This window comes from Equus przewalskii, unplaced genomic scaffold (genome assembly GCF_037783145.1).
Source record: "Equus przewalskii isolate Varuska unplaced genomic scaffold, EquPr2 ChrUn-6, whole genome shotgun sequence".
Lineage (NCBI taxonomy): Eukaryota > Metazoa > Chordata > Mammalia > Perissodactyla > Equidae > Equus > Equus przewalskii.
This window is the reverse complement of record NW_027228754.1, coordinates 1,125,480-1,151,900: the sequence shown is the minus strand read 5'-3', so window position 1 is coordinate 1,151,900 and position 26,421 is coordinate 1,125,480. Positions and strand designations below refer to the sequence as shown.

Genomic DNA, 26,421 nt, shown 5'->3' with positions numbered 1-26,421 from the left:
CATCACCTCCTCCCCTACGTCCCATCTTCTCAAAGGGATTGAACGAAGTAAAGGCTTATAATTGTTTTCTCCTCCAACCAAGCCTGGAAATGATCATAAGTTAAAGCAGGAGAAATGGAGGTTAGACCCAGAGAAGAATAGTGTTCTGAGATACTGCTGGGGAAGGCCAGCAGAGAGAGGGCCTGAGGTCGGCCCTGCCTGCAAGGACTCCACTTTCCAGTCCTTTGGGATTGAGTTGCTGCAGGCACAAGACCTGGGGTCCCCAAGGCTCCTCTGCTCTCCTTTCCTCTATCCTGCTGTTCACATTTTGGGAGTTGTAAAACTGAACTAGGACCAGCTTTGAGCTCTAGACATCTGGGTAAAGTCCCAAACCGAGTGGAACCTCCAGGAGCCGGCACAGGACAGCTATCACAGGACTGTCCCCTCTTACTGACACCCCATATGCCCAGTAGTCCTATCGTATTGCCCTTTACAGTTGCAAAGTGCTTTCACTTGCTTTCTACAGTTTTCCCCTCACAGCAACCCATGACATAGGCGAGAGGAGGCAGTTTTATTCTAATTTTACAGGTGAAGAAACTATGAATCACAGGAAGTGAGACAACTTGCAGAGGCAGACCCTCCACTGCAACTACTCTATGATCCAACGGCCCTTCAGACTTTACCCGTCACAGTGCTTCCCCTCTGCATTGTAATTGTTGCCTTGTGTGTATATTTCCCTTAACAGAGCATGGTTTATTTGAAAGCAGACAAATGTCTTTCAACCACATTTTCAACACATAATACAGTGGGTGATACAAGTCATGTTAGTGACAAACGAGGAGCACTAGCGTTTTCATCCAGGGCCCTTCACCACAGTACTTGAGGTAGATCTTTAGGTATTTGGGGTCTGCCTGTAGGGGTCTGGTCACACTGGGTACTGTCCTGGGCACAGGAAAGGGGTAACCTTCCTTCCCAGAACCCCCTTCCCCAAGGGACATGCCACGTGATTGGCAAGACCCACAGAGAGAATGTGAGTGACGGAGAATGAAAGCTGGAAGGAGCAATAGAGATATGAGGTCTAATAATGATTCTCTTACCTCAGCCAAATTAGAAGTGACTTGTAAAAACTGGGGACAGTTTCAGGAAAGTCCAGCCAGAGACTCATAGCTGGGTGATCTGAACGTGATATGAGAGTCAGCAGAGACCAGATTCATGCATGAGTGGGTAGGAGGGGAACCAGAAGAAAGTAAAGTTTTCTACAGAAAACTGTAGAAGAAAGAGCAGTTTTAGGCACTGGACTGGAAGGGTTCCGTGTGCAGCTCTGCCAACTGGAGTGTGGCCTCTGTGTCTGTGTTGCAGGGAAGCCACCAGCCGATAAAAGAAAATAACAGCTTCATGGGGTCTGTCCCTGGTTTCTATGAAGTATTAATTGCCAAAGTTATGTGTCTTCCCAGGGACACTTCAGAACTCATATAGATATTTCAGAGTGAGTTGAAAGAAGCATTCTATTAAAGATGTCCAAAAATCTGGTCAAATCCTGATTAAAATATATTTGAAAAGTACCAAAATGTTCCTGTATTTTTTTTCATCTTGAAATTTAAAGTTATCTATTTTATATTTTGGTGTCATGCTGAGTTATTTTACAAAAAAGTTTTCATGATAATTGAGTGCAAAATCACATTGCTTGTTCTGCTATCTTGCTCCATCACCACTTTTCATAACTACTCTAATTATAGGCGTTTTGAAAAAGAACTATAAAAATGATGTTTTTAAAATTAGATGTTTTATAACAATACTGTCATGGTTTAAAGCAATAACTACTTCTCACTTTGAGATGACACAGATTTCCTCCTAGAAATATAGAGGCGTTCTGTTTTATAAACTTTCTCTCACCTACCTAGAGTTTCTGAATCTTTCCTTACATTCTTCTCTGCACTGTGCCAACCTCACAGGAGATGGAGTTCTGAGGTCCTGAGAAATCCCACCCCTTTTCACTCCCAATTTTCCTCTCCAAATAGAAAGAAGGAAATTCTGAGTATTGTTCATAATTACTCAGTTTTTATTGCTCAGGACACTCATTCATTCATTTAACACATATAGCAAGGATTTGTTATGCACCTGGCACTATTCTAGTTGCTGAGATTAGAGTGGTGAACAAAACAGAGCACTCTTCTTATAGTCCTTAGACTTTAGTGTGGTAGATCCTATGGGAAAAAAAAATAACGCAGGGTAGGGTTTAGAGAGTAAAAGATCAGGGAGCGATAGCGATGTTTTATCGAGGGGACAAGCAGGCCCTCTCTAATAGGTAACATTGAGTAAATCTTCTTATGGAAGAGATAACCATGTGGATATCTGGGGAAGAGCTCTCCTCTAGTGCAAAGGCACTGAGGTGGGAGTGTGCTTGGGGTATTCAAGAACAGTGAGGTAGTTAGTGTGACAGATGTGGAACAAGCTAGGGGGAAAGAGCTAGGAGATGACATCAGAAAGGCAGCCAAGAGCCATCATGTAGGGTCTTGGAGGCCCTGGAAAGGACTTTGCATTCCATCCTAATTGATATGGTAAACAACTGGCAAGCAGAGGAACGACATGATCTGATTTATGTGTTAAAAGTATTATTCTAGTGGCCTGTGAAAAATAGATTATAGAGGACCAAAGCAGAAGCAAGGAGATTAGTTCGGTAACCGATGCAATGGTGTAGGCAAGAGATGGTAGTGGGGAAGGTTGGGAAAGGTGATAAGAAGCTGTCGGGTTCTGGGCATTTTCCAAAGTAGAGCCAATAGAATTTGCTGATGAATAGATACACGATATGAGAAAGTGGAGTCAAAGATAATTATAATTTTCTTGTGTGAAAAACTTAATGACTAGTGCTGCAATTTACTGAGATAAAGCAGACAAGTGGAGGAGGAGACAGAGGGTAGGAAAGTATCAGGGAGGGGGGAAATTTCCCCCTACGCTTCTAAATTCTTTTGGCTGCTCAAATAATTTAAATGGCATAAGGTAGATTAATAAGGGAAAAAAACAAATTTAATTACACACAAACATGAGAGATTCTAAAGACAGTCAGGTAAAATGAGGTATATATGTCATTCTGGACCAAGGAGAATGGGGTATGAGTCTGGGACTTCAAAGGGAAGGAAGGCAATTCACAGGAATATAAAAAGAGCAAATGTTTGGTAAACAAATGTTTGCTGGGCCATAGAGAAACAATGGGACACAGAGAGGAACTTCAACAAACAGACTGCGGGGCTTCTCCCTATCTACCATACCTGTAGTTCTTTATGGTGATAACTCCCTTTCTGGAACAGGACCTCTACCTAAATTCTTTTGGGCAGTTAGGGGGGAGGTCAGAGTTTCTTCCTAAGTCTTTTGGGCTTTGACTGTTTTCAGCTTGAAATAACCTGCATGCCAAAGTGGGACACCTTGGGGTAACTCATTCTGAACCTCTACAGTTGCAAGTGTTTGATTTGGCACACGTGAAGTTTTAGAAGCCTGTTAGACATTCAAATGGAGATGCTGAGTGGGTGGCTGGATATACAAGACTGGAATTCAGGAAAGAGGTCAGAGTTGGAAATAAAATTGGATGTTTCAAACCAAGGGACTGAATGAGATCAACTAAGGAATGGGGATAGATAGAGAAATGAATATGTCTTAGGACTGAACCTGGAGACTTTTCAATATTTAATAGATGGGAGACATTTGCAACATTGAGCAAGGGAGAGTGAGAAGCCTCGGGTAGGAGAGAACCAAAAGAGAATGGAGTCCCATGGGCCAAAATGACTCTAGTGGGAAATGGTTAACTACAAATGCTGCTGATTTTTCAAAGGCAATTACTTTCTGTTACAGCATAGGCTTTTTTTTTTTTTTTTTTTTTGGTTTCTCTTTCCAAGTGTGTGTGATGGGGTGTCCCAGGAATTTTCTCTGATCTCATTCCCCCTAATCCAGGCCCCTTCTCATCTTAAGATAGTTTCTCTCTTATCTTTCAAGAAACTGGCTTGGTAATTTCCAGGACAAGGAAAGCCATGACACAAATCACAAAAGTGAAACTGAATGGGAATGAAATATCTGCTCCAAAACGACCTCTGGGTCATTTTCTACAAAACATCTCCTCTCCAACTTTGCTTTGTTTGCCAAGAATATGAGTAATCAAAATCATAACATTTCAAAACTACTGTTTCTACCATCGCCACATTTATACTAGTATGGTTTACAAATGGGTGATACTTCATAATGGAAAAATCACTGGATCTGAAGTCACAATACGTGTTCCTATCCTGGCTCTGCTAGTAAAATGCTGTGTAACCTTGGAGAAAATACTTCTCTGGCTCTTAATTGAACTGGGTCAAGATTAATAAATGAGTGTCAACCTGTGAGCCAAGTGAGAAAAATATCTTGTGTACAATTATTGTTGTTTGGTGGAGTCCTCGCTCACTCTCTTATTAGTTTTCACAATTTATCCATAGATTCTTTTAGATTTCGTATGTCAGCAATGATGTGATCTGAAAATAATGATAATCTGTCTCTCCTTTTCTAATCCACATACATCTTACTTATTTTTCTTATCTCATAGCATTGGCCATAACTGGCCAAGTCACTAGTTAATTAATGAATAGTAGTAGTGACAGGAGAAATTCTTGTCTTGTTTCTGACTTTGATAGTGTTGCTTTGAAAGTTTCAGCATTTAGGTATAAGGTTTGCTGTAGTTTCCTACACATTTTTGAAATTGTGAGTACTGAATTTTATCAAAGTTTTTATTATATCTTCTGAGATGATCGTATGTTATTTTGCCTTTAGTCAATGTGATGGATTACACTGATACATTTTTATAATGTTGGGTCACTCTCACATTCTTGGGATAAGTGACATTTGGCCATGATGTATTTATTTTTTTCTAGAGCTATCACTGCCTTTTCTTTTTCTTTTTTTTTTTTTTAAAGATTGGCACCTGAGCCAACAACTGTGGTCAATCTTCCTTTTTTTTTTTTTTTCCTTTTTCTTCTTCCCCAAGCCCCTCAATATGTAGTTGTATATTATAGTTGTAGGTCCTTCTTGCTGTGCTATCTGGGATGCTGCTCCAGCATGGCCTGATGAGTGGTGCCTTGTTTGCACCCAGGATCTGAACTGGTGAAACACTGAGCTGCTGAAGTGGAGCCCACAAAATTAACCATGAACTTGACTGGCCCAGGGCCAGCCCCTGGTCATGATGTATTTTTAATACACTGATTAATTTGATTTGTTAATGTTTCATTTAGTATCTCAGCAACTATGATCATAAGATACTGGTTTATAATTTTCTTTTCCTGTTTTTTACGATTTTGGTATCAAAATTCCTTTCAGATGCATATATGCTCCCTTCACCTCATGTATTGTGGGTTCCTGCATCATTTCTCATTCACAGAAATTGTTGTCCTAATTTTGAACAAGGCTATGTACTTTAATACATTTGAAAATATTTCATCTGTCATTACTATGTTTTTCAAGTCAGATAAGGGAAGTATCTGTTTGGATTCATTTCACTAATTAACAGAAAGTCCTTTTTTTAAGATTTCACCATTATTTCAATGGACTCAGAAGAAAGAAAGGATATAAAAATACACTATGAGACTTCCCATTCCAGAGAAGATGAAATAGGCACGTTTTTGTTTATTTTTCCCACTAAGCACAGATAAAAACCCTGGATATTATATAAAAAACACAAACAAGAAGATCCTAAAAGGTGGAGAAAAGAAGGGCTGGCTATGGACTTCTAGATCTGAGAAATGATACAGTGGTTAGTTCCCTGTTTGTTTGCTTTTTACCTATATATCCTGGGCTGTGTGTTAGACAAGACTGTAACCCAGAAATGCCAATCCCAAGGAAAGCCTGTTCTCTCCTGGCAAAGGACTGGAAAAAAGACAGCATAGCAAAACAGAAACCTTTAGACAACAGCCACCTTATTCTAGCCAAATACCACTGGAAAAATGTGGGGTCCCACCCTATCAGCAAAGGCCAAGTAGAAAGCCTAGACTTCCACGCTCCTTTGGCAATAAGGAGGAATCCCCCTCCCTCCCCACTTGGGTGATAGCAGAAGAGCTTGAGTGGGAAGACTGAAATTCCACCCCCACCCTAAAGTAATGACGCAATACTCCTCCTTCTTGCTTGGGATGGTATTGAGGAAGGTCAAGCGGAGAGTCTAGATTTTCACAACCACCCAGTGGTAATAAGGTCACACCCTCCACAACCACTGTCAAAAATCACTCATCATACCAAGAACCAGGAAAATATTAACTTACATTTTAAAAAGGCAATCAATAGGCATCAAAACCAAGGTGACGTATGTTGAAATTATCTGACAAGGATTTTAAAGCTGCCATCATAAAAATGCTTCAACAAGTAATTATAAACACACTGGAGACAAGAAAAACAAAAACACTGGAAAGTCTTAGTGAAAGAATCAGAGATATAAAGAAGAATCAAAGGAAAATTTTAGGACTGAATAATACAATAACTAAAATTTAAAACTTGCTTGTTGGGCTTAATAGCAAAATGGAGATGATAAAGGAAAGTATCAGTGTACCTGAAGATAGACAATAGAAAATATCTGATCTGAGCAATAAAGAGAAAATAGACAGAAAAAAAATAAAAGAGACTCAGAGCTTTATGGGGCAATAAGAAAGATCTAACATCTATAACATCAGAGTCCCAGAAAGAGAGGAGGAAAAATAAGAATGTGGGGCTAAAAAGAATGTATTCAAAGTACTGAAATTTCCCCAAACTTAGCAAAAGGCATAAACCTACAGATTCAAGAAACTGAATGAACCCCACACAGGAGAAACTCAAGAAATACGTAGCAAGACACATCATAATTAGCCAGCTGAAGATAACAACAAAGAAAAAATCTGGAAAACAGCTAGAGAGAAACAGCACATTATCTACAGGGGAAAACAATTTGAATGCTGATTTCTCATCAGAAACCATTGAGGGAAGAGGACTGGCATAGCCTCTTTCAAAGGCTGAAAGAAAAGAACTGCCAACCTAGAATTCTATACCTAGGAAATGAAAGTGAAATCAATACATTGTCAGGTAAAGGGAAACTAATAGAATTTGTCACCAGCAGACCTATCTCAAGGGAATGGCTAAAGGACTATCTTGAAACAGAAAGAAATAATAAAAGAAGGAAACTTGGAACACCAAGAATGAAGAAAGAACAATGGAAATAGTAAAAATATGGTTAAATATACTAGATTATCCTTTTCCTCTTGATTTTTCTAAATTATGTTCCACAATTGAAGCAAAAATTATAACATTACCTGATATGGTTCTCAATGTATGTAGAGGATGTATTTAAGACAAGTTATTAAGGAGGGATCTAAAGGAATTTAGTTAAGGTAAGGTTTCTGCATTTCGGTTGAACTGGTAAAATGTCACCAGTAAACCACAAGTTTTGTATGCATAATGTAATGCTTAGAACAGTCATTAAAAATTCTGTTCAGGGCTGGAGAGGAATTGAATCTTTCATAAATTGCTAGTGGGAATGTAAAATGCTACAGCCACTAGAAAATAGTTTGGCATTTTCTTTAAAAACTACACATACATTTACCATATGACCCAGCAATCATACTCCTGGACATTTATCCCAGAGAAATGTTTTGCTTTTCGTATTTTGAAGATCTGTTATTACCAGAGATGCACATTTATGATTGTTATTCTTCCCTAATAAATTGATCCCTTTATCATTATGAAATGTCCCTCTTTATCTCTTTGTCCTAAAGTCTGCTTTATCTGATATTAGTCAAGTTAATTTTGTTTTCTGACACCTAGTGGCTAAAATGAAATATCTTTATCCATTCATTTACTTTAAGCCTAGCTGTATCTTTTTACTTAAAGTGCAACTCTTGTAGACAGCATATAGTTTTGTTTTTATCCATTTAAAAAATCTTTGCTTTTTAATTGGAGTGTTTAGTCTATTTATTAGTGTAATTACTGATATATCTGGATTTAGGTCTACCATTTTATTGTGTTTTCTGCTTGCTCACTCTGCTTTTGGTTTCACAATTTCTCTTTTCCTTTCTTTTTTAGAATTATCAATACAATTTTTTTTAGAATTCCATTTTGGTGCCTCTCTTGACCTTTTAACTCTTCCTAATTCTATTATTTTCTTAGTGGTTTCTCTTTATTTGCCATTTGGGTATCCTTTTTAATGAAGTGCCTATTTGAGACTCTTGTCCATTGGGTTATGTGCCTAGTTCTTACTGATATGTAGGACTTCTTTGTATATGATGGCTATAAGAATCTGGTGGAATAAGTATATTACAGATATCTTCTCCCACCATATGGCTTGTCTTTTTACTCTCATAATGTTTATTTTGATTAAAAAAACTTTTTAATTTTGCTGTAAAATACTCAGCTTTCATTTTCTCCCTGTAAGATAGGGATTATGGTAGTATCTCACTCACAGGGTTGTTATGAGGAATAAATAAAAGAATCATGTACTCCTGGCACTTAGCAAACTCAATAAATAGTATTATTATTCCCAGTGCTACCTTTTTGTCCCTCATCTAACCTTCTATTTCCTTCCATTTACTCTGTTCTGAATCTCTGAAATGTCATACAGCGTAGCAGAAAAGCCTGCCTATGTGGCCTTGATCAATTCCTAGACTCTGAGCCTGTGATTTCCTACCTGTAAAATGGGGTTACCATCACCTTTCGAATTCAATTCATTTTCCCCCTTCTTTGTTGAACAGGTGTCACATACGAGCTGCTGAAATAAACAAGGAAGAGGCTAGAGATGAGTCACTCAAGTGTTAGAGCCTTGTAACTCCTCCCACTTTAAGCCCCATCTGGGGAAGCGATGTGAGTACAACATAGGTTCACTTTAGTGACTGACATCCAGAGAACAATATGCTTGGTTCCCCAGGATGCTTCATCTTCATCTTTCTCCTCTGCCAGCTCACGGGTGAGTCCAGCCAGATCCCCCTGATCTCCTGACTGCCTTTCCCATCCTGAGTTGTAGTTCCAGGCTCCAGAGTCCACTTTGCGCTTCTGACTCAACTGAGGAGGCTCTTCTCCTTCATCTGATATTGCTTTACATCCTGTGGTCTCTGAATCACAGAGGGCAGCAAGAGGCTGGAGGGAGGAGAGAAGGAACGACTAGGGACTGACTCCCTTCTGACTATCCCAGGGAAGGAAGGGCTGAAAGAAGTGGTGTTGGGTATCAGGAAGACCTGTGTTCTAATTCAGATTCTGCCGTGAAGGAAAAATATTTTTTAAATGATTATGCCTGACAGTGATATTGGTGGAAGCAAACATTTCATTTTTTTCTCTTAACCCAAGGAATCCAATCAGTCTCTACTTAGAAAACAGCTCATATTGTAGGCACTTTATGTTTAATGCCATGAAAGATAGAGGACTTTTCTGTGCCTGTTACAGATATTCTAGTCTTTGAAGATTTTGCTGTCCTCAGGGTTCTCAGAAGGGACCAGGAGCCCCATAAGTTAGGAGTATCTCTCTGGTCATCAAACTCATGGGGTACCACCATGAGCTCTTCCTCTGAGCGCTTGGCATAGTTGGTTTGTTTTTGTGTGCCACAGGCCTGCCTGAAGTGACCGGCCCAAGGCCATATAGTCAGTCAGCACCACCAAACCTTTCCTCCTCACCACCTGGCATTGCTAAGTGTTCGGCATCAGCAGACTCTCACCCTCCTTGAGTTGATTAGAAATTTTCACGTTTAGGAAGCACCTGGTTCTAAGCAGTAGTCCCAGAATAGGCTCTCACTTTAAAAACCACTCTAGAACAGCAACGGTAAGCAGAAGTGGAACTTGGAGCAGACAAAGTGGGGGAGCATATGGCAGAGCTTTTCAAAACCTTGGGTCCCCACCAGTGACCTGAACTGTGGGAAGCCTGTGTGGGACACCTCCCATGGCTGAAAGGAGACCAAGATTGTCCTAGAGCATCCGTGGGCAAGGCAGTGAAAGCAGTGCTGGCCCTGGACAAGGACTCCTGGGTTTGACACCTTCGTTGCTCTTTTATTAAGGGTAAGTTACTTAGCCTCTGAACCTTGGTCTTCACAAGTATATAACAGAAGATGAAACCAAACTTGCAGGATTATTGTGATATTTTAAATGAGATATCAAATGCAAGACAATTATAATAATAATCACCATTTATTAAATTCCTGCTACGTCCAGGGTGTTTTTTTATACAAGCTCCTCACGAGTATATAAAATAGATATTATTATCCCCATTTTACAGAGCAGCAAACTTAGGCTCAGAGAGGTCAAGAGTCTTGGGTAAGATTATACAGCTACTAAGAGTAGGGCAGAGATTGGGTTTCCAAAGCTAGTGCTCTTTTCATCACACCAAACTGCCTAATGCTGTACCTGACACTGGAGAAATGCTCAAAAAATGTGTATTTGAGCCGAATCTCCCCCAGGAGAGCTAGTTGGGATTCCTTCCCTCTCCAGTTACTTGAGGCCAAGGCAGAAACTGGGAATGCCAAGAAACCCAGGTAACTCTGTTTCTAGGATGTAGATGCACCAACAAGGAACCACCTTGGCCAAGTTCAGAGGGGCCAAGCAGCAGCTCCAGGATTCTCATCTGGAAAATGGGCACAATAAGATTAATCTGTCCCCCTCACAGATTTTATGATGATTCAATGATACCATAGTGTTGAGGAGACAACGACTAAAAAGAAAACAGACAAAGTGGGTGAGGGGATATTGGGGGCTGGGGTGGTGTTCAAAACGACCAGAAGAGACAAGAAGGAGGGGGTGGGAGATGAGTAAGGGGCAGAGCGGTAGGGAGCTTGAAAGCGAAAGTTGTGCGTTAGGGATGGAGTGTTGGCAAAGATGCATGGTGAATTGGGAGGTTGGCACACCTCTGTTTTAAAGCGATCTTTCCAGGGGACATTAGGTAATGGGAAGTTAGGTAAACGGCAGTAGTTTCCAAAATCATTTTTTTCTTTTTTTATCAGTGGTTTCCTTTCATGAAGTGAAATCTTACACAGAAATGAACAAGTTCTTAAATAACTCTAATGCATAGAGTTGAAGCCTCCCTGATGGAGGGGGTGTTCCATAGCCTCTGCCCCATCACCACCTTCCCCACCCTCCCACAACGTACACCTTCTTCTAGGCTTCCTAGAAATACACTGAGGCACTACTACAGACCTGAAGGGTAGCAAGGGGTACAGCTTGGGAAACTCTTCCTTGGGAGCTCTGGTTCCTAACCCTGGCCTTCCACTGACCTGGGACACGTCACTATAACCCTTGGAGCATCAGTATCCTCATCTGTAAGATGGGACTGGACTAAGTAGTCCCTAAGATTCCTCCCAGCTCTGAGCCGCTCTGGTCCTTGGCTTCCATGAAGAGGGTGGCATGACATCCTGGTGCATTCTGATGGAGGCACCAGTCTGGGGAGATTTGCTCCGGCACTGGGCTGGCAAGCAGGAGGTGGGCTTTACAACCTCCCTTCCCCTGAAGTCTTCCTTCTGGGTCTCCATTCCTTGATTCCGGCTGTACTGATGATGTTCTTTTTTCCTGATTTGGCTCCCTCCCTCCACTCAACTCCTGAGCCTTTGGGAAGCAGATTAAGGGGAGGAGGAAATAACCCAGAGGAAAGGGAGGTGGCAAAGGGGAGGAGCTGTTGTCCCTTTCTGTGATAGAGGGCATCTTAGGGCTGACTCTTCTGATGCCGAAGATACCTGAGTCTTCACCAGGGCAGAAGGCAAAGGGTCTCCTGCCCCAGCCCCCTCCACCTCCAGAGGCAGGCTGGCAGGGGCTGTTTGCTCAGGAAACATCCCCCTGTGTGGTGATTGGACATACTATTTTGCTGTGAATTAGCCAGTGACTGATCTATAGGCATTCAATTCCAGATCACCTTCTGAAAAGCTCACCTTGCTGAGAAGCCATCCAAAGACGTTTTAAGAAATCCTTTCCTCTCTTTTAGCCATCTTTGCAGAAATGAGACCAAAAAAGTGGGAAGCTTTCTCAAGGCCTGTCCCTTATAACACTACTCCCTGCTCTTGCCTCCCGCCTACCCCTGTGTTGCAGACTGTTCTGGACTTCTCAAAATGCTTTCAAATCCGTATTCACTCTTCATCCTCCCCCAAATCCTGGCAAAAAAGAGGTTGTTGTTTTTCTCCTCTGAAAGTTGAGAACACCGAAACTCGAAGTGGTAAGTGGCGAGGCAGTAGCGGAAAAAATTCAGGCCTCTGAGATGGAGCAACTAACTAACTTCTCATTCCACTTCTGCCACTTCTCAGTTTGGGGCCTTGGGAAAGTCACTAGCATCTTGCAGCCCCAGTGTCCTCATCTATAAAGTGGAGCTTAACCTCTATCTCATGGAGTTGCTTTGAGGATCAAGGAAGATAACTCCCGTTAAACTAGTTTATGAACCACAGAGTGAGACCAAGTGTTTGTTGCTGGAGTTATTATTACAGAGGAACCAGAATGGAATCCCAGTCTCCTGACTCCCAGTTAGGCCAACTCTGACTCTTTTACACTGCTCCCTGCTACCTGGGAGGAGAGGCCATCTCCCTGTGTGGGATCTCAGACCCCATCATCAGGTGATCTAGAACCTAATGCCTGTAGACCAGTCAAAGGCTAATTCACAGCAAAATGGTATGTCTATTCACCACTCAAGGGAATATCTCTTTTTGGAGAATTTAAAGTGGAAAATGAAGTGACATTAGTGGGGGATTTTCAGAGGGGTGGGTGCGAGAAAGGGTTGGAGATTTCCTCAGGGAAACTTTCAATTAAGCTTTATGAGTCCTGAATAAGCTTTAGATGAGCAGAGAGAAGGATAAAGCACAAATAAAAGTGTGAGGTAGAAAGTAAACTGGGGATCAGGCGAGGGAGGAGCCCTGGCTGATGTTCTGGTGGTAGTGAGTGGGTGGCAGTCCCACGCTTCACATCTTCCCACAGCATCATATGGTCATCTTGGCCTTGGAGCAAAAGACCTGGGCTTCTCTCAGATACAATCAACCCAGGTTATGTAATACGCTTGAACTAATTACTATTCCAGAGGAAGTAACCACTTGAGCTGGATGCCTGTCCATCTTACCCAAACCACTCTACAAAATGAGGAAGGGGTGAAATGGATGCAGAGGAGGCAAGTTACAACATTCACTGTACTGATCTAGGTGGGAGGGTAGGTGAGTCTCCTGGGGCCCCATCTTCCCAGGCCTTGCAGACGGGTGTTAGTAACTACTTATTCTCTACAGTCTTCTGATCTCACAGATCATGTTAAGTCACCCCATTGTACCTATTACTTCCCCTTTCATAACACAGGTAGTTATTTATTTAATGACTAGCTCCCAACTCCATGAGTGTAAGGAGCATGACTATCTTGCTCCCCGGCTATATCATCAGCTCCTAAACAGCTCCTGGCACAAATATGGAACTAAATAAATTCTTGTAAAAGGAAGGAATGACTGAAGGAGAAGAGCATGACCTACCTAGACATGGTAAAACTCTGTAGGATCACTGCAGATAGAGACATCATCACAGAAAGGGGAGTTTCACTTCAGCCTTGGACAGCTGAGAAGAGAAGTCTCTAGTTTCTGGATCCCTTCTCAGTCAACCGGGAAGAGGAAACAAAACTTGTTAGGACTCACCACCAACCCTGTCCCCATCCTCTGAACTTATGCTTGGGGAATGGCATGGAGCTACTTTCTTCTCTCATGACCCCTCTTCCCGCCCTGAAAATACAACCAAGGTAGAACAAAAGTATTCCATCTAGGTTCATGTTGGCAATTTGCACTGTGCCATCCTCCAATTTCATTGTTCTAACAAGAACAACGAATTTGGAGACATTTTCCTACATCCCCACACAACTCACACCTCGACATTTATCCTGAGAATATAGCACTACACGTGCGAAGAAGTGAAAAGAACAATTGCTTGTGGCTTAAATGCACGTATACCTGGTGAAGCGCTAAAGCCCTCTTTGCAGTTTTCTCACCTCCTCGACTTAAATATCTCCGCCAAACCTCGTGTGAGAATGAAACTACTCATAATAGCCTAAATCCAGTCATTGCACCTTGGGGGCAAGTGATACCTAATCTTTATTTGACTGCAAATTATTCAGCCCTGCCATCTCTGTTGTTGAAGAAAAAGAAAGAATGCATTAATTGATCAATCAAAAATGCAAAATGAAATTGATCTTGTCTGTAACATTTATTGAGACTATTTTGGCATCCTTTGAGACGATCAAAGAGAGAGCAACTGAAAACCTATCCTGCCTTAGTAATAGGGAACCAGGGAAAGCAGCTTCTTGAAAAATCAGATTACTTATTTAACAGGATGATTTGATAAAGTCTTGAGGGATTCAAAGTATATATGCACTGAGTGATAAATTGTAGGGGGAAAATGTTTGAAAACAGGAATCAGCTCCTAAAGACCCTAGACCTGTAGTCAAGGGACTAGGTCAACATTGGGTAGCATCAGATTCTCTTACTTTGGGGCACAGGTGGAGCAGCTTGTGCTTGAGGGAAGGTCACCAAAGGACAGGAAAGGGAAATCAGGATTTCATGAGGCCCAAAGCTTTCAGAGTTGGCACCTACTCTCTAGAAGGAGCTGGAGAAGGGGAATGAGGGAGAGGCTGGAGCTGATACCCATGTCAGGGGGCCTTCAAATTGAGATGTAGAAAGAGTCTAGGCTCAAGAGCTGGAATGACATTGGGTTAACTCCTCAAATCACCATCTACCAGTTTTATGCCTTTGGACAAGTTACTTAGGCTCTTGTGAATCTCAATTTTCTCATCAAATCAGGAGTTAAACTTCTGTTATAAAGGGCCAGACAGTAAATATTTTAGGGTTTGCAGGCAATATGGTCTCTGTAACAACTACTCAACTCAGCTAAGTTGTAGTGGAACAGTAGCAATAGACAATATGTAAAGGAAAGAACATGGCTGTGTTCGAGAAAACTTTACTTACAAAAACAGACAGCAGGACACTTTTGGTTTATGGACCATCGGTTGCTGATCCTTGTGTAAGAGGATCAAAATTTCTAATATGCAGGATAAGTATGAAGTATTTATAAGTATTAGTCATAATCTTAACAATAAATGTTTAGCACAGAATAAACCCTTAATAGATAGCAACTATAATTATTTGGGAACTCTAGCCAGGGAAGCTGAGTTCTAACAGAGACTGTTTTGTATCCTCATTTTACAGAGCAGGAACCTGTTTCTTCCTTTTTGTGCTTTCCATGATGGAAGTAATAAAAATTTATTTTAGAAATTTTGCCTTGATGTATTCTGTTAAGAGGTAGAAGGGAAAATAACTTTGGGTTTGGTAGTTTCAAGGAGAACACCTTTTGTTTGGAGGAAGATAGCCCTGAGCTAACATCTGCTGCCAATCCTCCTCTTTTTTGCTGAGGAAGACTGACCCTGAGCTAACACCCATGCCCATCTTCCTCTACTTTGTATGTGGGACGCCTGCCACAACATGGCTTGGTAAGCAGTGCATAGGTCCGCACCCAGGATCTGAATGAGTGAACCCCGGGCCGCTGAAGCAGAACGTGCGGACTTAACTGCTGTACCTCCAACTGTAAAACAATCCTTCCTGGAAGCATTGTTTTAAGAGTTAAATGAGATCACAGTAGTTGCTTTTAAGCTGCTAGTCCCTCTCTAAATTCCCTTTCTGCTCTGTGCTATCCTGAGTTTGTCCCTCAGATATTAGGTAGAAGAGGACTTGCTCCCCACACCCGTTCATAGGAAATGCTCAGTTGACCGCTTTGGGGAGTTTTTTTTTTAGCAGTAATTCTTAATTGTTTTTCACCTGGAGCCACATAACCACTGATGGTTGTTTGCAAGTCATGCTTTTTTTGAGGGGACTTAAGATTGTGGTGAAACAAAAATTTCTTGGGGGAAATAAAGCCCCACCACAAGTCCTGATAGTTCGGGGTGAGCATCCCAAGTTAGCCTGAGCATCTTGCAGAGCGCCCAGTCACTCAGGCTTTTCCTTTCCACTCAGAGAAGGATGTTGGAATTCAAGTGAATGAGAACCTCCTTTGGAGATGACCTTGAATCCATTCTAATCTATCATAAAATAGAAAGATAAATCATCCTCAAACTTCTAAGCTATCGCTATCATTAGGAATTTACAGCTCACCTCCCATTATCCTGATCTGTGCTTCAGAACTACTGCCTCCAGGTCAGGCAGGCTGTTCTTTCTTCATCTGCATCAAAATCAGCTCTCCCAGGAGAGTCTGGGAGTCCTAAAGGGGGAGTCAACAGTAACACCCCAACTTGTGCCCCGACAGGAACTTGTCAGTCATGGAGCTGGGCCTTATGGTTTACCTCAGAACTTGTTTTTTTCAGCCAGAGGTCTCTGGGAACGGGACGAGTTCACCTGCAGTCACTCTTTTTAGGCAGAGAGTTCTGACCTCAATGCCTTTGTGTGAGAGAGATTCCAAGGGGTTTCCTCACTCACTCAGGGGCTGGTTGCCTGAGAAGGTTTCTTGGGAACTTCCCTGGACCCAAAGAGGGTGAGTATTGGTGAAAAGGGCAGGGACTCAGGTTTATTTTATGGTTCTCTTTGTTTGCAGGGCCAGCGGCCTCTCGAACCCGGAAGGAGCTGGTTGGTGCCCTTGGTGGGGCTGTAACTTTCCCTCTGAACCACTCGGTAAATGAGATTGACAGCATTATCTGGATCTTCAACACAACCCCTCTTGTCACCATACAGCCAAATACGCCAGATGGACAAGCCAACATCATAGTGACCCAAAATCGTAATAAGGAAAGGGTGGACTTTCTGCAAGGAAGCTACTCCATGATACTCAGCAAACTGAAGAAGAAAGACTCAGGAGTCTACCGTGTTGAGATACACAGCTCATCTCTCCAGCATCCCTTCACCCAAGAGTATGGGCTGCAAGTCTATGGTGAGCGGAACCAGTTCCAAAGTAGATGACTGCCTTCATAAAGTGGTGAACTCCATGATACTGGAAATGTTTAAGCAAAGGTTGGATAAATACTCGGCAAGAACGTGCAAGAGGGAACTCCTACATGGATGAAGTAGATGTAGCTGACCCCCGAAGTCCCTTTCTACTCAGATTCTGTAAGAGGCGATGTGCGGCAGAGGATAGGCAATACGGGAAGCGGCCGTCACACAGGTCAAATGCTGGCATCTCTACTTACTGGGTGCATGGCCTCAGCCAAGTTGCTTAATCTCTTTGGAACTTAGTTTCCATATTTGTGATGGGGAGGAAAGTGATGCGCGTCTTAGAAAGATTATTGGTTATAAACATCAATCACACCTCTTCCCCTACAGATTCCAAACAACTGAGAAATCAACACAAGAATTAGAGAGAAGATAAAAATATCAGCTTTAGCTTTTCTAGTAAAGCTAACTAGGAGAAATACTTTTCCCCAAGTTAAGACCTAGAAGCCCATTCAAAGAAGACAATCTTACAAAACAATTACACAACGAGCTGCAAGAATAGCTGCCCCACTCACTGAGCTGTAATATCAGGGACACCAGGAGATGGGCATCCAGATTTGCTTGTAGGAGGTGGACCAAGCACCTTGATCCAGGTGTGTCCTCCATATAGACATAGTTGAAGGGAACAGAAGGCATACATTCTACGAACAAACTAGCTGGGGGAGGAAAAAATGGGCAAATCATATTTAAACAGCAATTTTAACAGCTCAAACCCAGGAGTAGAGAAATGTATATGATGGATGTCACACTCTTATCTCAGCAATGAACCAATTGCTCATCCTCTGAGGGAGAGTAGTGAGCACAAAGTAGAATGGGAGACCTGAAGTTTTATTCTGATACTATTCTCTCTCGGAGAGTGAAGTGAAAGTCTCTTCAAGGAACCTGAGGACAGGGGAATAGGAAGCCTCTAAAAAGGATAAAATTAGCCAGCATCTAAAATGCATTTCACATAGCGCTTGCCATATGGCTGTGCTTAGTAAAGGGCACCTGCATTATTGTTGCATTGTTATTATTTCTATTACTACTGTTGTTGTTATATAGCCGTAGGCAAGCAGACCTAGATAGTTCTCTTTCCCAGATAAGAATGAAAACTCTGCTCTGAATTGCTGCTTCCTCTCTACTATGTAGCACCCTAGAGATTCACATCCAAGGTTTATAAGAATAATTCAGGAAAAAGAGGGCTATAGGCATAGTTTCCACCCTTGGTTGTCCATTTCTCTTTTATAGAGTACCTATCAAAGCCCAAAGTCACCATGGGTCTGCAGAACATTGAGAACGACACCTGTGTGACCAATCTGACATGCTCCATGGAACAAGGAGGAGAGGATGTGACTTACACCTGGAAGTCCCTGGGACAGGCAACCAATGAGTCCCATTATGGCTCCATCCTCCCCGTGTCCTGGAGGCTGGGGAAAAGGGACATAACTTTCATCTGCGAGGCCAGGAACCCCATCAGCAGCAACTCTTCAAACCCCATCTTTGCCCAGAAGCTCTGTGAAGGTGACTGTCTCTCTTTCTCCAAGAGCTTCTGGTCTCAGGACTTATACCTTCTTTAGCCCCAGGTCCTCACGGGAACAGGCCCTGTGTGAAAAATGGGTGCCCCTGGGAAGTCTCAAGACTGGGGGGAAGGTGGGAGTTGCTCAAAAGTAGGGTCATGTTCCCTAGCTGACTCTTCTCCTTTCCCTCCACCCATTCATTCTCCACCCATTCTCTCTTCAAAGGTGCCCCTAGGGACCCAACTTCGTCCATGGTCCTGAAGCTCCTGGTGGTGCTCTTCCTTCTCAGTGCCTTTGCACTGGTGGCAATTATTTTGATTATGCGGAAAGAAAGAGGAAAAGGTAGAACATGTACTATTTTTGTCTTCACCCTCATTCATGCATTTTCTCCCTCATTTATTCAATAAGCAGATGTTAAACTATGTGCCAGGCTTTGTACTAGACACTTAGGGTACAGAAATGAAGAGGCCGTGGTCTCTGTCCTCAAGGAGAACACCATCAGCCGGTGCTCCTTAGTTCTGGAGAGTGCTTGCGTCCTTAACTTCTCTCCTAAGGCCAACATCCTCCCAGTTCCCTCTCCAGTGCCCACCCCTTTGCTTTCCCCAAAGGAACTTACTGGTGTGGCCCTCCTGTTGACACAGGTCTCACAATGCTGATTCTGCCCTCCTGATCTGGGAGGTGATGGCCTCCAATTCTGAGGTCCCACAGAGCAGCACCCTCCAGTCAGCCCTTCCAATCCTCATCCTGTCAGAGCCCCCCAACCAGCCCTAGTCCTCTCCATTGGATCAATGCCAGAGACTTCTCTTTATTTCCTACCTCAGTCTAGTCACACTCCACCTAGAGAAACCTGTCTCTATCTCTTTCCATGCCACAACCTATACTTTGCGTCCCTAAACTCGGCTGATTTGTCTTCTTGGGTTCCTACTGATACTGTCCATGTAGGGTGTTGGGGAGGGACCTGAGCATCGGTTGGGTATGAACTGCAAACTTAAAGATTTTCTTTCCCTCTTGGAAGCACTCTGAAACCATTTCTGACCTTCTCTGCTCCCCTTTTGGCTGCCTTGATCCAGAGACTGGACAGTGAAGTGACAAGGGTAACCAGTTCCTCCTGGGATTTTCCTCGATTTAGCACTGAAAGCCCGCTGTGCCGGAAAACCCTTCAGTTACAGGGAAACCGGGATAGTTGGTCATCCTAAGTGGGTAGTCCACACAGGGTGGTGGGCCAGTGGGGGTGGTGAGTAGAAGGAGGGGCCAGTTCTAATTCTCTCTCAACTTAGTTTCAGAGTTCATTGAAGAGAAGAAGAGAACAGACAATCAACAAGAAACTCTTAACTATAACCCCCCTTCTGGAGAGACTGCAGAGTATGACACAGTCTCTCACCTTAATGTGAGTCCTTTCCCATCTTTCCTGGGGCCTGATCCTCCTCTCTGAGGCCCTTCTGGTTTTACTTGAGATTTTCCCATGAATTTGGGCAACATGGAAGAAGAGGATGTATAGCCCTTAAAATCCAATGCATCTGTGTCTCCCCTAGTCTTTATGGCTTCTCTCTTCTGCAGAAGTTTGTGGCCTGGAGCACCTGGTTCTGACCTAACCAGTAATGCTCACACTGTGACCTATGGAATTGTTCCTTTCCCTCCATAGTTCACAATAGCAGCTCAATGGGCCTGATTCCTTTTGCATAGAACAGCAAGTAAGGAAGTGTGACTTTGACACGATTGAATTACGGTGTCACAAGACTGGCTCTAGAGATGCCCTTTCCTCTGAGGAATCTCAAGGAACCATCAGGAGAGGGCTCAGAGGGCCCGTGGTGGCTCTCAGCCCATGCTTAATGCTTCCCAAGTGTAGGTCACTAAGCTGAAGTGAATGAACACAAAGTTAATTCAAAGGAAACTCTTTTCTTTTTTTTCAGTTCATAATAGTTTACATCATTGTGAAATTTCAGTTGTACATTATTTCTTGTCTGTCACCACATAAGTGCTCCCCTTCCCCTGGTAATCACTGAACTGTTTTCTTTGTCCATGTGTTTGTTTATATGCCACATATGAGTGAAATCATCTGGTGTTTGTCTTTCTCAGTCTGGCTTATTTCGTTTAGCATGATTCCCTCCAGGTCCATCCATGTTGTTGCAAGTAGGATGATTTTGTCTTTTTTTATGGCTGAGTAGTATTCCATTGTGTATATATATATCCCACATCTTCTTTGTCCCATCATCAGTTGATGGGCACTTGGATTATTCAAAGGAAACTCTTTGAAAAGGAAATCATAGGACTAAAGTTTAAAGAAACTCAAACAACAAGAGACAATTTGGAGACATGGACTAGGTTGACAACTTCAACAGGCTCCCCAGGAACAATTGTCATAGGCCAGGCTGGGCTAGCTCCTTAGAGGTCCTACAGCATTCTTCCACATAGGTCCACTTAATAAAGAAGTAGAAACACTTTGAAGCCTCAAAATCTCAGTTTTACTCCAGCCTTTGGCATCTCCTGATCAGGTTGCATCTTCCCACACTTGCCTATAACTTTTCCAAGAGGAGACGTCATGTTTCCTATTTGAAATTGTGGTCTCCTGAGAGCTCCTTCCTTCCTCATGGGGGAGACTGCTTTGTGCTCCACTCAGCCTGGCTTCTGTCACAGTTGGTCACTTTATCACCATCCTTCCTCTACCCCGGCTCAAGCCAAGTTTCCAGGAGACCACACGACTGTCCTGGGTGCTCAGGAATAAATTTCATCTACCCAGGAAATTTTCTCCAGCCTGGAAGGAAATTTTGTTGTTGCTGTCATTGGTGTTTTGTGTTGGCGCATCAGTCACCCTTACTGATTTGCTCCAGAAGCCCTTCAGACTGATGAAAAAGTTTATTTGCAACATTAGCAATATTGTTTCAAATTACCCTTTAGTCACCTTAGGAGGGTAACAGCTCATGGGACTTATATCTCTTATATATTTTTTAATTCATTTAAACACAACACAGTTGAAAAGTAATGTGCTTCCTTCTTAAAAGAAACTTATTAGCAATTATAATAGCGGTCACGAACAAGAGCGCTTCCCACTACCCATTCCTGTTTCAGAGCACTCTCTTCCCTCTCACCATCTCCTCCTATCTCTGCTTTCCCTTCTCTGGATTCTGGGTATCTCTTTGGCCTTGTCTATGTGACCCAGGAGGTGGGTGATGATTTCTTTTGTTTGTTTTTTTAACAGAAAACTGTTCCAGAGGAAAATCTAGTGAATACATTTTATGCCACTGTGCAAATACCCCCAAAGGTAAGATCCTTTAAAGCTGAGCTTCATCTTAGTTGTTCCATCCTTTTTCCTGGTTCAAGCTTAGCTTACAATTTCTTGGGCCCCAGGGATCTCGTGTTCCTTAGTATTAAAATTTACCCCAGTGTGTCTCCATTCCCTTTGCTTAGGGGTACAAAAGAATATGGGGAATAGGAGAGAATTGTGTTTTAGGAGTTGAATGGGGGCAATGTGGAACAAGTAGAGTAGGAGAGAGGTTCCAGGTAGGAGCGACAGGGAACATCATCAAGATCCTGACTGATGGCATGGATGGAGGAACAGTCCATGGCTTAGGCTGTGCCTGGGAGGGGAGGGAGAGCTGGAGAAGCAACTCCAGCTTGCTTCTGAGTGACCAGTAAACTGGAGGCAGGAGAAATTTCCTTTTCATTTCCATGGTCTTTCTATGTTACATCTTATTTGCATGTACCCTGGCCCCAGACAAACTACTAATGTAGTAAGCTTTCAAGCTCATTGCTTCATAGATCATACTTGGCAGAAGCAGTGATACCTCCCTGTCTCCTTTCCCAACCAGATCAGAAAAGTTGAGAATGGACAAAGCAGTTTGCTTAGTAATAGGAAAGGTTAGTTCTGATGGGTGATTGGAAGGAAAGTTCAGTTCATTAAACACTCAACAAGATAAATGCAGATTAACCCTTAAGAAATAGTTTCTCTAAAATCAGAATGATTAAACAGTGAGAGCAAGCACAGCAGGAGGTTTGGGTTGGGTAACCCTAGCAATGAAGAGTGTCTGGATGGTGGGGTCTCCTGTGGGGTATCCAGAGCCCTGCCCACTTCCAGTGCTCTGCATCTTTATGTCTGCCTTACAGATGGAGAAACATGACTCTCTGCCCACGTCACCAGACACACCGAAGCTGTATACCTATGAGAATGTCACCTAAACAGCACTGTACTCCCTCCTGTCTTGCCCCAGAGAAAACTGTTGAAAGAATTTACTGATTCGATCAAGGAATAATGAAGAACACTGACTTCCTTTCAGAATAAACTATCCCTTATGCTCCTTCAGATTTAAGAGTTTCTGGTTCTACCCACTGCTGAGAAATCTCCTCAAACCCAGAATGTGTAACTGTCCCATCCTGGAAATGTGATTGTGAATTTATTAGCCAACTCCAAGCAAGGGGCTTTGAAGTGTCTCTGTTGAGATGTAAATGCTGTGTCACACGTATGAATGGCCACTCCCATCCCAGGGCTTGGAGGTCAGAATATACCAACGATCTGGTTGCCAAGAGGGCAAGAACTTCAGAAAGGCAGACATTCCCAGCAGAAGCAGGCATAGAAGCCAGAGATGGATTTATTAGCCAACTCATCGACTGTGTTCCTGGCACTGTGCTGAGCTTACAGTGATTGCGGTCAGACACACTCTCTGCTCTCATGAAACTGACCCCTCACGAGCTACTTCCATGGGCAATTGCAGCAGACCTGACCACAGATTCCCGACACCTAGAGGATGAGATGTGGACTTGGGGGCAAAGCGCACAAGGACAGAGAAGACAGGTAGAAGACTGAGTTTGGCTGGATGGAAGTGATACTGAACATCTCAATTTCAAGTTCATGTGCCCGATGTGCAGTAAACCAATCACTGAGACATTGGTGCTTGGAGACGGAGAAAGGTTTATTCAAATTGGCTAAAATGAGAAGGCGGGAGCGTGGATTCTCTCAAATCCACCTTAACAGGAGCAGAAAGCAGGGTGTTTTATAGAGCTAAGGGGCTTCACAGGAGGAGCTTCAGAGAAACAAGAGGTCACTCCTGGCCCCTGGGCAATCTGACTTCTGGGTGTTAATAGCAGTTGGGAGCCCACCATCCAGGTGATTGCGACCTCCCTAAAGGCATTCTCTTTCTTCTGCAAAGCAAGCTTACAAATCCTCATGACCCCCGAGTCACCCCTCAAGTTAAATAGGAAAACAGCAAATTGACAAGAATAACTTCTCTTAAAGGCAATCATGTTCTTATTGAATATCCACGGTAAGTACCCTGCTTCAGAAACTCAGAAGTGTGCCTGACCCAAAGACAAGGGCCACTGCTCCTAGCTTCATTTACACTGTTGTGCTGCAAGTGAGAAGCCAAGGCCTGTACAGGAGCCCATCCCATTGGAGAAATTGAGCCTGAAGACACATTTCAAACCCATTATTGGAGACTTGGAGTCAGGGGGTGGTCACTTGCAAACCTTTAAAGCCTCTTAATTCATTCAACAAATATTTATTGAGAACCTCTGCTAGGTCGGCCTGGCAAATAAGACAGACATGATCCCTGCTCCCGTAGACTTCACTTTCTTTTTAATGAAATGAAAAACATGAAGAGGGAGAGGGCTGCTTTTGATGTGTTCCTGGACACACATCTTGAGTGGAAATGTCGGGAAGGGATCTGATGTCCCAGGTCTGGAAGTGTTAAGTGTCAAATGACAAAACTAAAACAATTTAGTAACAAATTTGTCCTTTATTCAAGGAAAACAATCCATGAACTGGGGGAGTACAGTGCCTCACAAGCAGTGGAGCACAGTTCCTAAGGGATTTGGGGCAAGAGTGAGTTTTGTGTGTGTGTGTGTGCTGAGAAAGATTTGACCTGAGCTACCGTCTGTGCCAATCTTCCTCGATTTTGCATGTGGGTTGATGCCTCAGCATGGCTTCCAATGAGTGGTGTAGATCTGTGCCCAGGAACTGAACCTGGGCCACTGAAGCAGAGCATGCAGAACTTAACCCTTAGGCAATGGTGCTGGCCCAAGAGGAATTTTTATAGAGCATTATGGGAGGCAATGCATGATTAGCTAGGAGGTCAGGGATTTCCCTATAAGGCTGGTGGGTCCTTTTTTCTAGGGTAAGCATAACCTAGCTAAGCTGAGTTGGAGGACTGGGTTTGGTGCATGTTAGATTTCTTTGACAGGTGATTCCCATAAGTGCAGGCTGACTTAAGATTGATTTACGACCTGGGCTGGGCCATGGGGGTGGCCTCCATTTTGTGGATCCCAATATACGAATTAACTTTATCAGAGGTAAGGTGAAGAAATGTGTGTTAAAATTTGTGAAAGGAGGGGCTGGCCCCGTGGCCGAGTGGTTAAGTTCGCGCGCTCCGCTGCAGGCGGCCCAGTGTTTCGTTGGTTCGAATCCTGGGCGCGGACATGACGCTGCTCATCAAACCACGCTGAGGCGGCATCCCACATACCACAACTAGAAGGACCCACAACGAAGAATATATAACTATGTACTGGGGGGGCTTTGGGGAGAAAAAGGAAAAAATAAAAAAATCTTAAAAAAAAAAAAAATTTGTGAAAGGAGAAAATATCTGAAAAAAACCCCTTCAAACATAAGATGATCAAAGTAAGAGATAATAAGCCTTCAAGAAAAAAACTAAGGAGGAGGGGACCAAGAGAACAGTCTGAGGCTGATTTGAGAGGAAATGAAGGTTGGAAGTAGGAGGCAATCCTGGAACTCTGAGGACCCTGGAAGGAGGGCTGTGCTGGCCTCCACGTGGAGCTCTGCAGGTGCAGAGGAGGAAAAATAATTTTTCCTCTACCCTTCTGCGTTCTTGGCTGAGATTCCCCTGTAATAAAAGAGAGATTAACAGGAGGAAAACAAATAGGAGATTAATAACATGTATACCTCCTGTATACATGGGAGAGACCCAGGAAAACTGAGTAACTCCCCGAAAAGACCCTTGCCACCACCTTGTGTACCACTTCTATACCAGCTAAAGACAAAAGAAGAGATTGGGGGAGGACGGCAGTTATGGGAAGTCATCAGGCAAAGCCCAGTAACTGAGGGTATGGCTGTTATGCAGATTTAAGTTCATGCCTTCTCCATTGATAAGAAGTTTCTAGAGATTTAGTCATTCTTCCCCTTCTGGTACAGAGAGGGAAACACCCTTACGAAAGGAAATTTTCCTTATAAATGCAAGTATCTCTTACAAAAATGTAACTTCTACTTGTTTTTAGAACTTCTCCTGTGTCTGCTGTTTCTTATAAATAATCAGTTGAGGGGCTGGCCCCATGGCCATAGTTAAGTTTGTGTGCTCCACTTTGGCCCAGGGTTTTGCCAGTTCGGATTCTGGGTGCAGAATGGCACCACTCATCAGACCATGCTGAGGCGGCATCCCACATAGCACAACCAGAGGCATTCACAACTAGAATATACAACTATGTCCTGGGGAGCTTTGGGGAGAAGGAAAACAAAAGAATATTGGCAACAGTTAGCTCAGATGTCACTCTTTAAACAAAAAAGAAGATTAGAAACAGATGTTAGCTCAGGTGCCGATCTTTAAAAAAAAAAATCACCTTAAGAAAATAATCAATTCAAAATAATTCTTATGCCAAAGAGGCATAATCTGGGATGGCACATCCGGTTCCCCTTCACAGGTGTGGCCTGCCTGGGGCACTGCATGCCACAGAGCACCATTCACATGATAAATATTGTAAATGCCTGTATTTATTACTACAATTTTCCTGAGGGAAAAAATAAAGCGTCCTTTCTAAATAAAATTAGTATGTCTTGAAGAAGAGGCATTTTTTCTAATTCTCACAGAGGTGGTGGAGGTTGGGGCGTGGCTGTAGTAGCATTTGAAGGGGAGAAAGATTTACATTGGAGCCAGAAGTGGACACTAGGATCTGAAATTTGTCCAGTGCCAACTGAGTAGTTGTGTGACCCACAGTGATGCCACCTCAGCTGTGACACCATACCACGTGATCAGGGCCTAGGGTGAAGCAAGTGAGGCACAAAATTTAAGGGGGCACCCAGACACTCCGCCATCA

The 26,421-nt window shown here is 43.0% G+C and overlaps 1 protein-coding gene across 3 annotated transcripts; it reads left to right on the top strand.

Annotated features, from left to right (window-relative positions):
* The first annotated feature begins 8,699 nt into the window (after nt 1-8,699).
* Nucleotides 8,700-26,152, top strand: SLAMF7 (SLAM family member 7). Of its 3 annotated transcripts, XM_070608378.1 has the most exons (8): nt 8,826-8,911; nt 9,836-9,989; nt 16,503-16,835; nt 18,122-18,394; nt 18,616-18,732; nt 19,668-19,777; nt 21,587-21,649; nt 22,492-26,152. In XM_070608378.1, the coding sequence occupies exons 3-8, from the start codon at nt 16,727-16,729 to the stop codon at nt 22,561-22,563; spliced, it is 744 nt and encodes a 247-aa protein (XP_070464479.1). In that variant the 5' UTR covers nt 8,826-8,911; nt 9,836-9,989; nt 16,503-16,726; the 3' UTR covers nt 22,564-26,152. The 3 variants fall into 3 exon arrangements, with proteins under 3 accessions (XP_008542384.2, XP_070464480.1, XP_070464479.1); XM_008544162.2 differs by lacking the exon at nt 9,836-9,989 and having other exon boundaries at nt 8,700-8,911; XM_070608379.1 differs by lacking the exons at nt 9,836-9,989; nt 16,503-16,835 and having other exon boundaries at nt 8,816-8,911.
* Nucleotides 26,153-26,421: the final 269 nt, after the last annotated feature.

Bases quoted from the DNA above. Each gene is read 5' to 3' on its own strand.
- SLAMF7 (XM_008544162.2), top strand. From the start codon at position 8,857: ATGCTTGGTTCCCCAGGATGCTTCATCTTCATCTTTCTCCTCTGCCAG. The intron at 18,733-19,667 runs GTAGAACATGTA...CTCTCAACTTAG, and splicing joins GCGGAAAGAAAGAGGAAAAG to TTTCAGAGTTCATTGAAGAG. The intron at 19,778-21,586 runs GTGAGTCCTTTC...TTTTTTTAACAG, and splicing joins ACACAGTCTCTCACCTTAAT to AAAACTGTTCCAGAGGAAAA.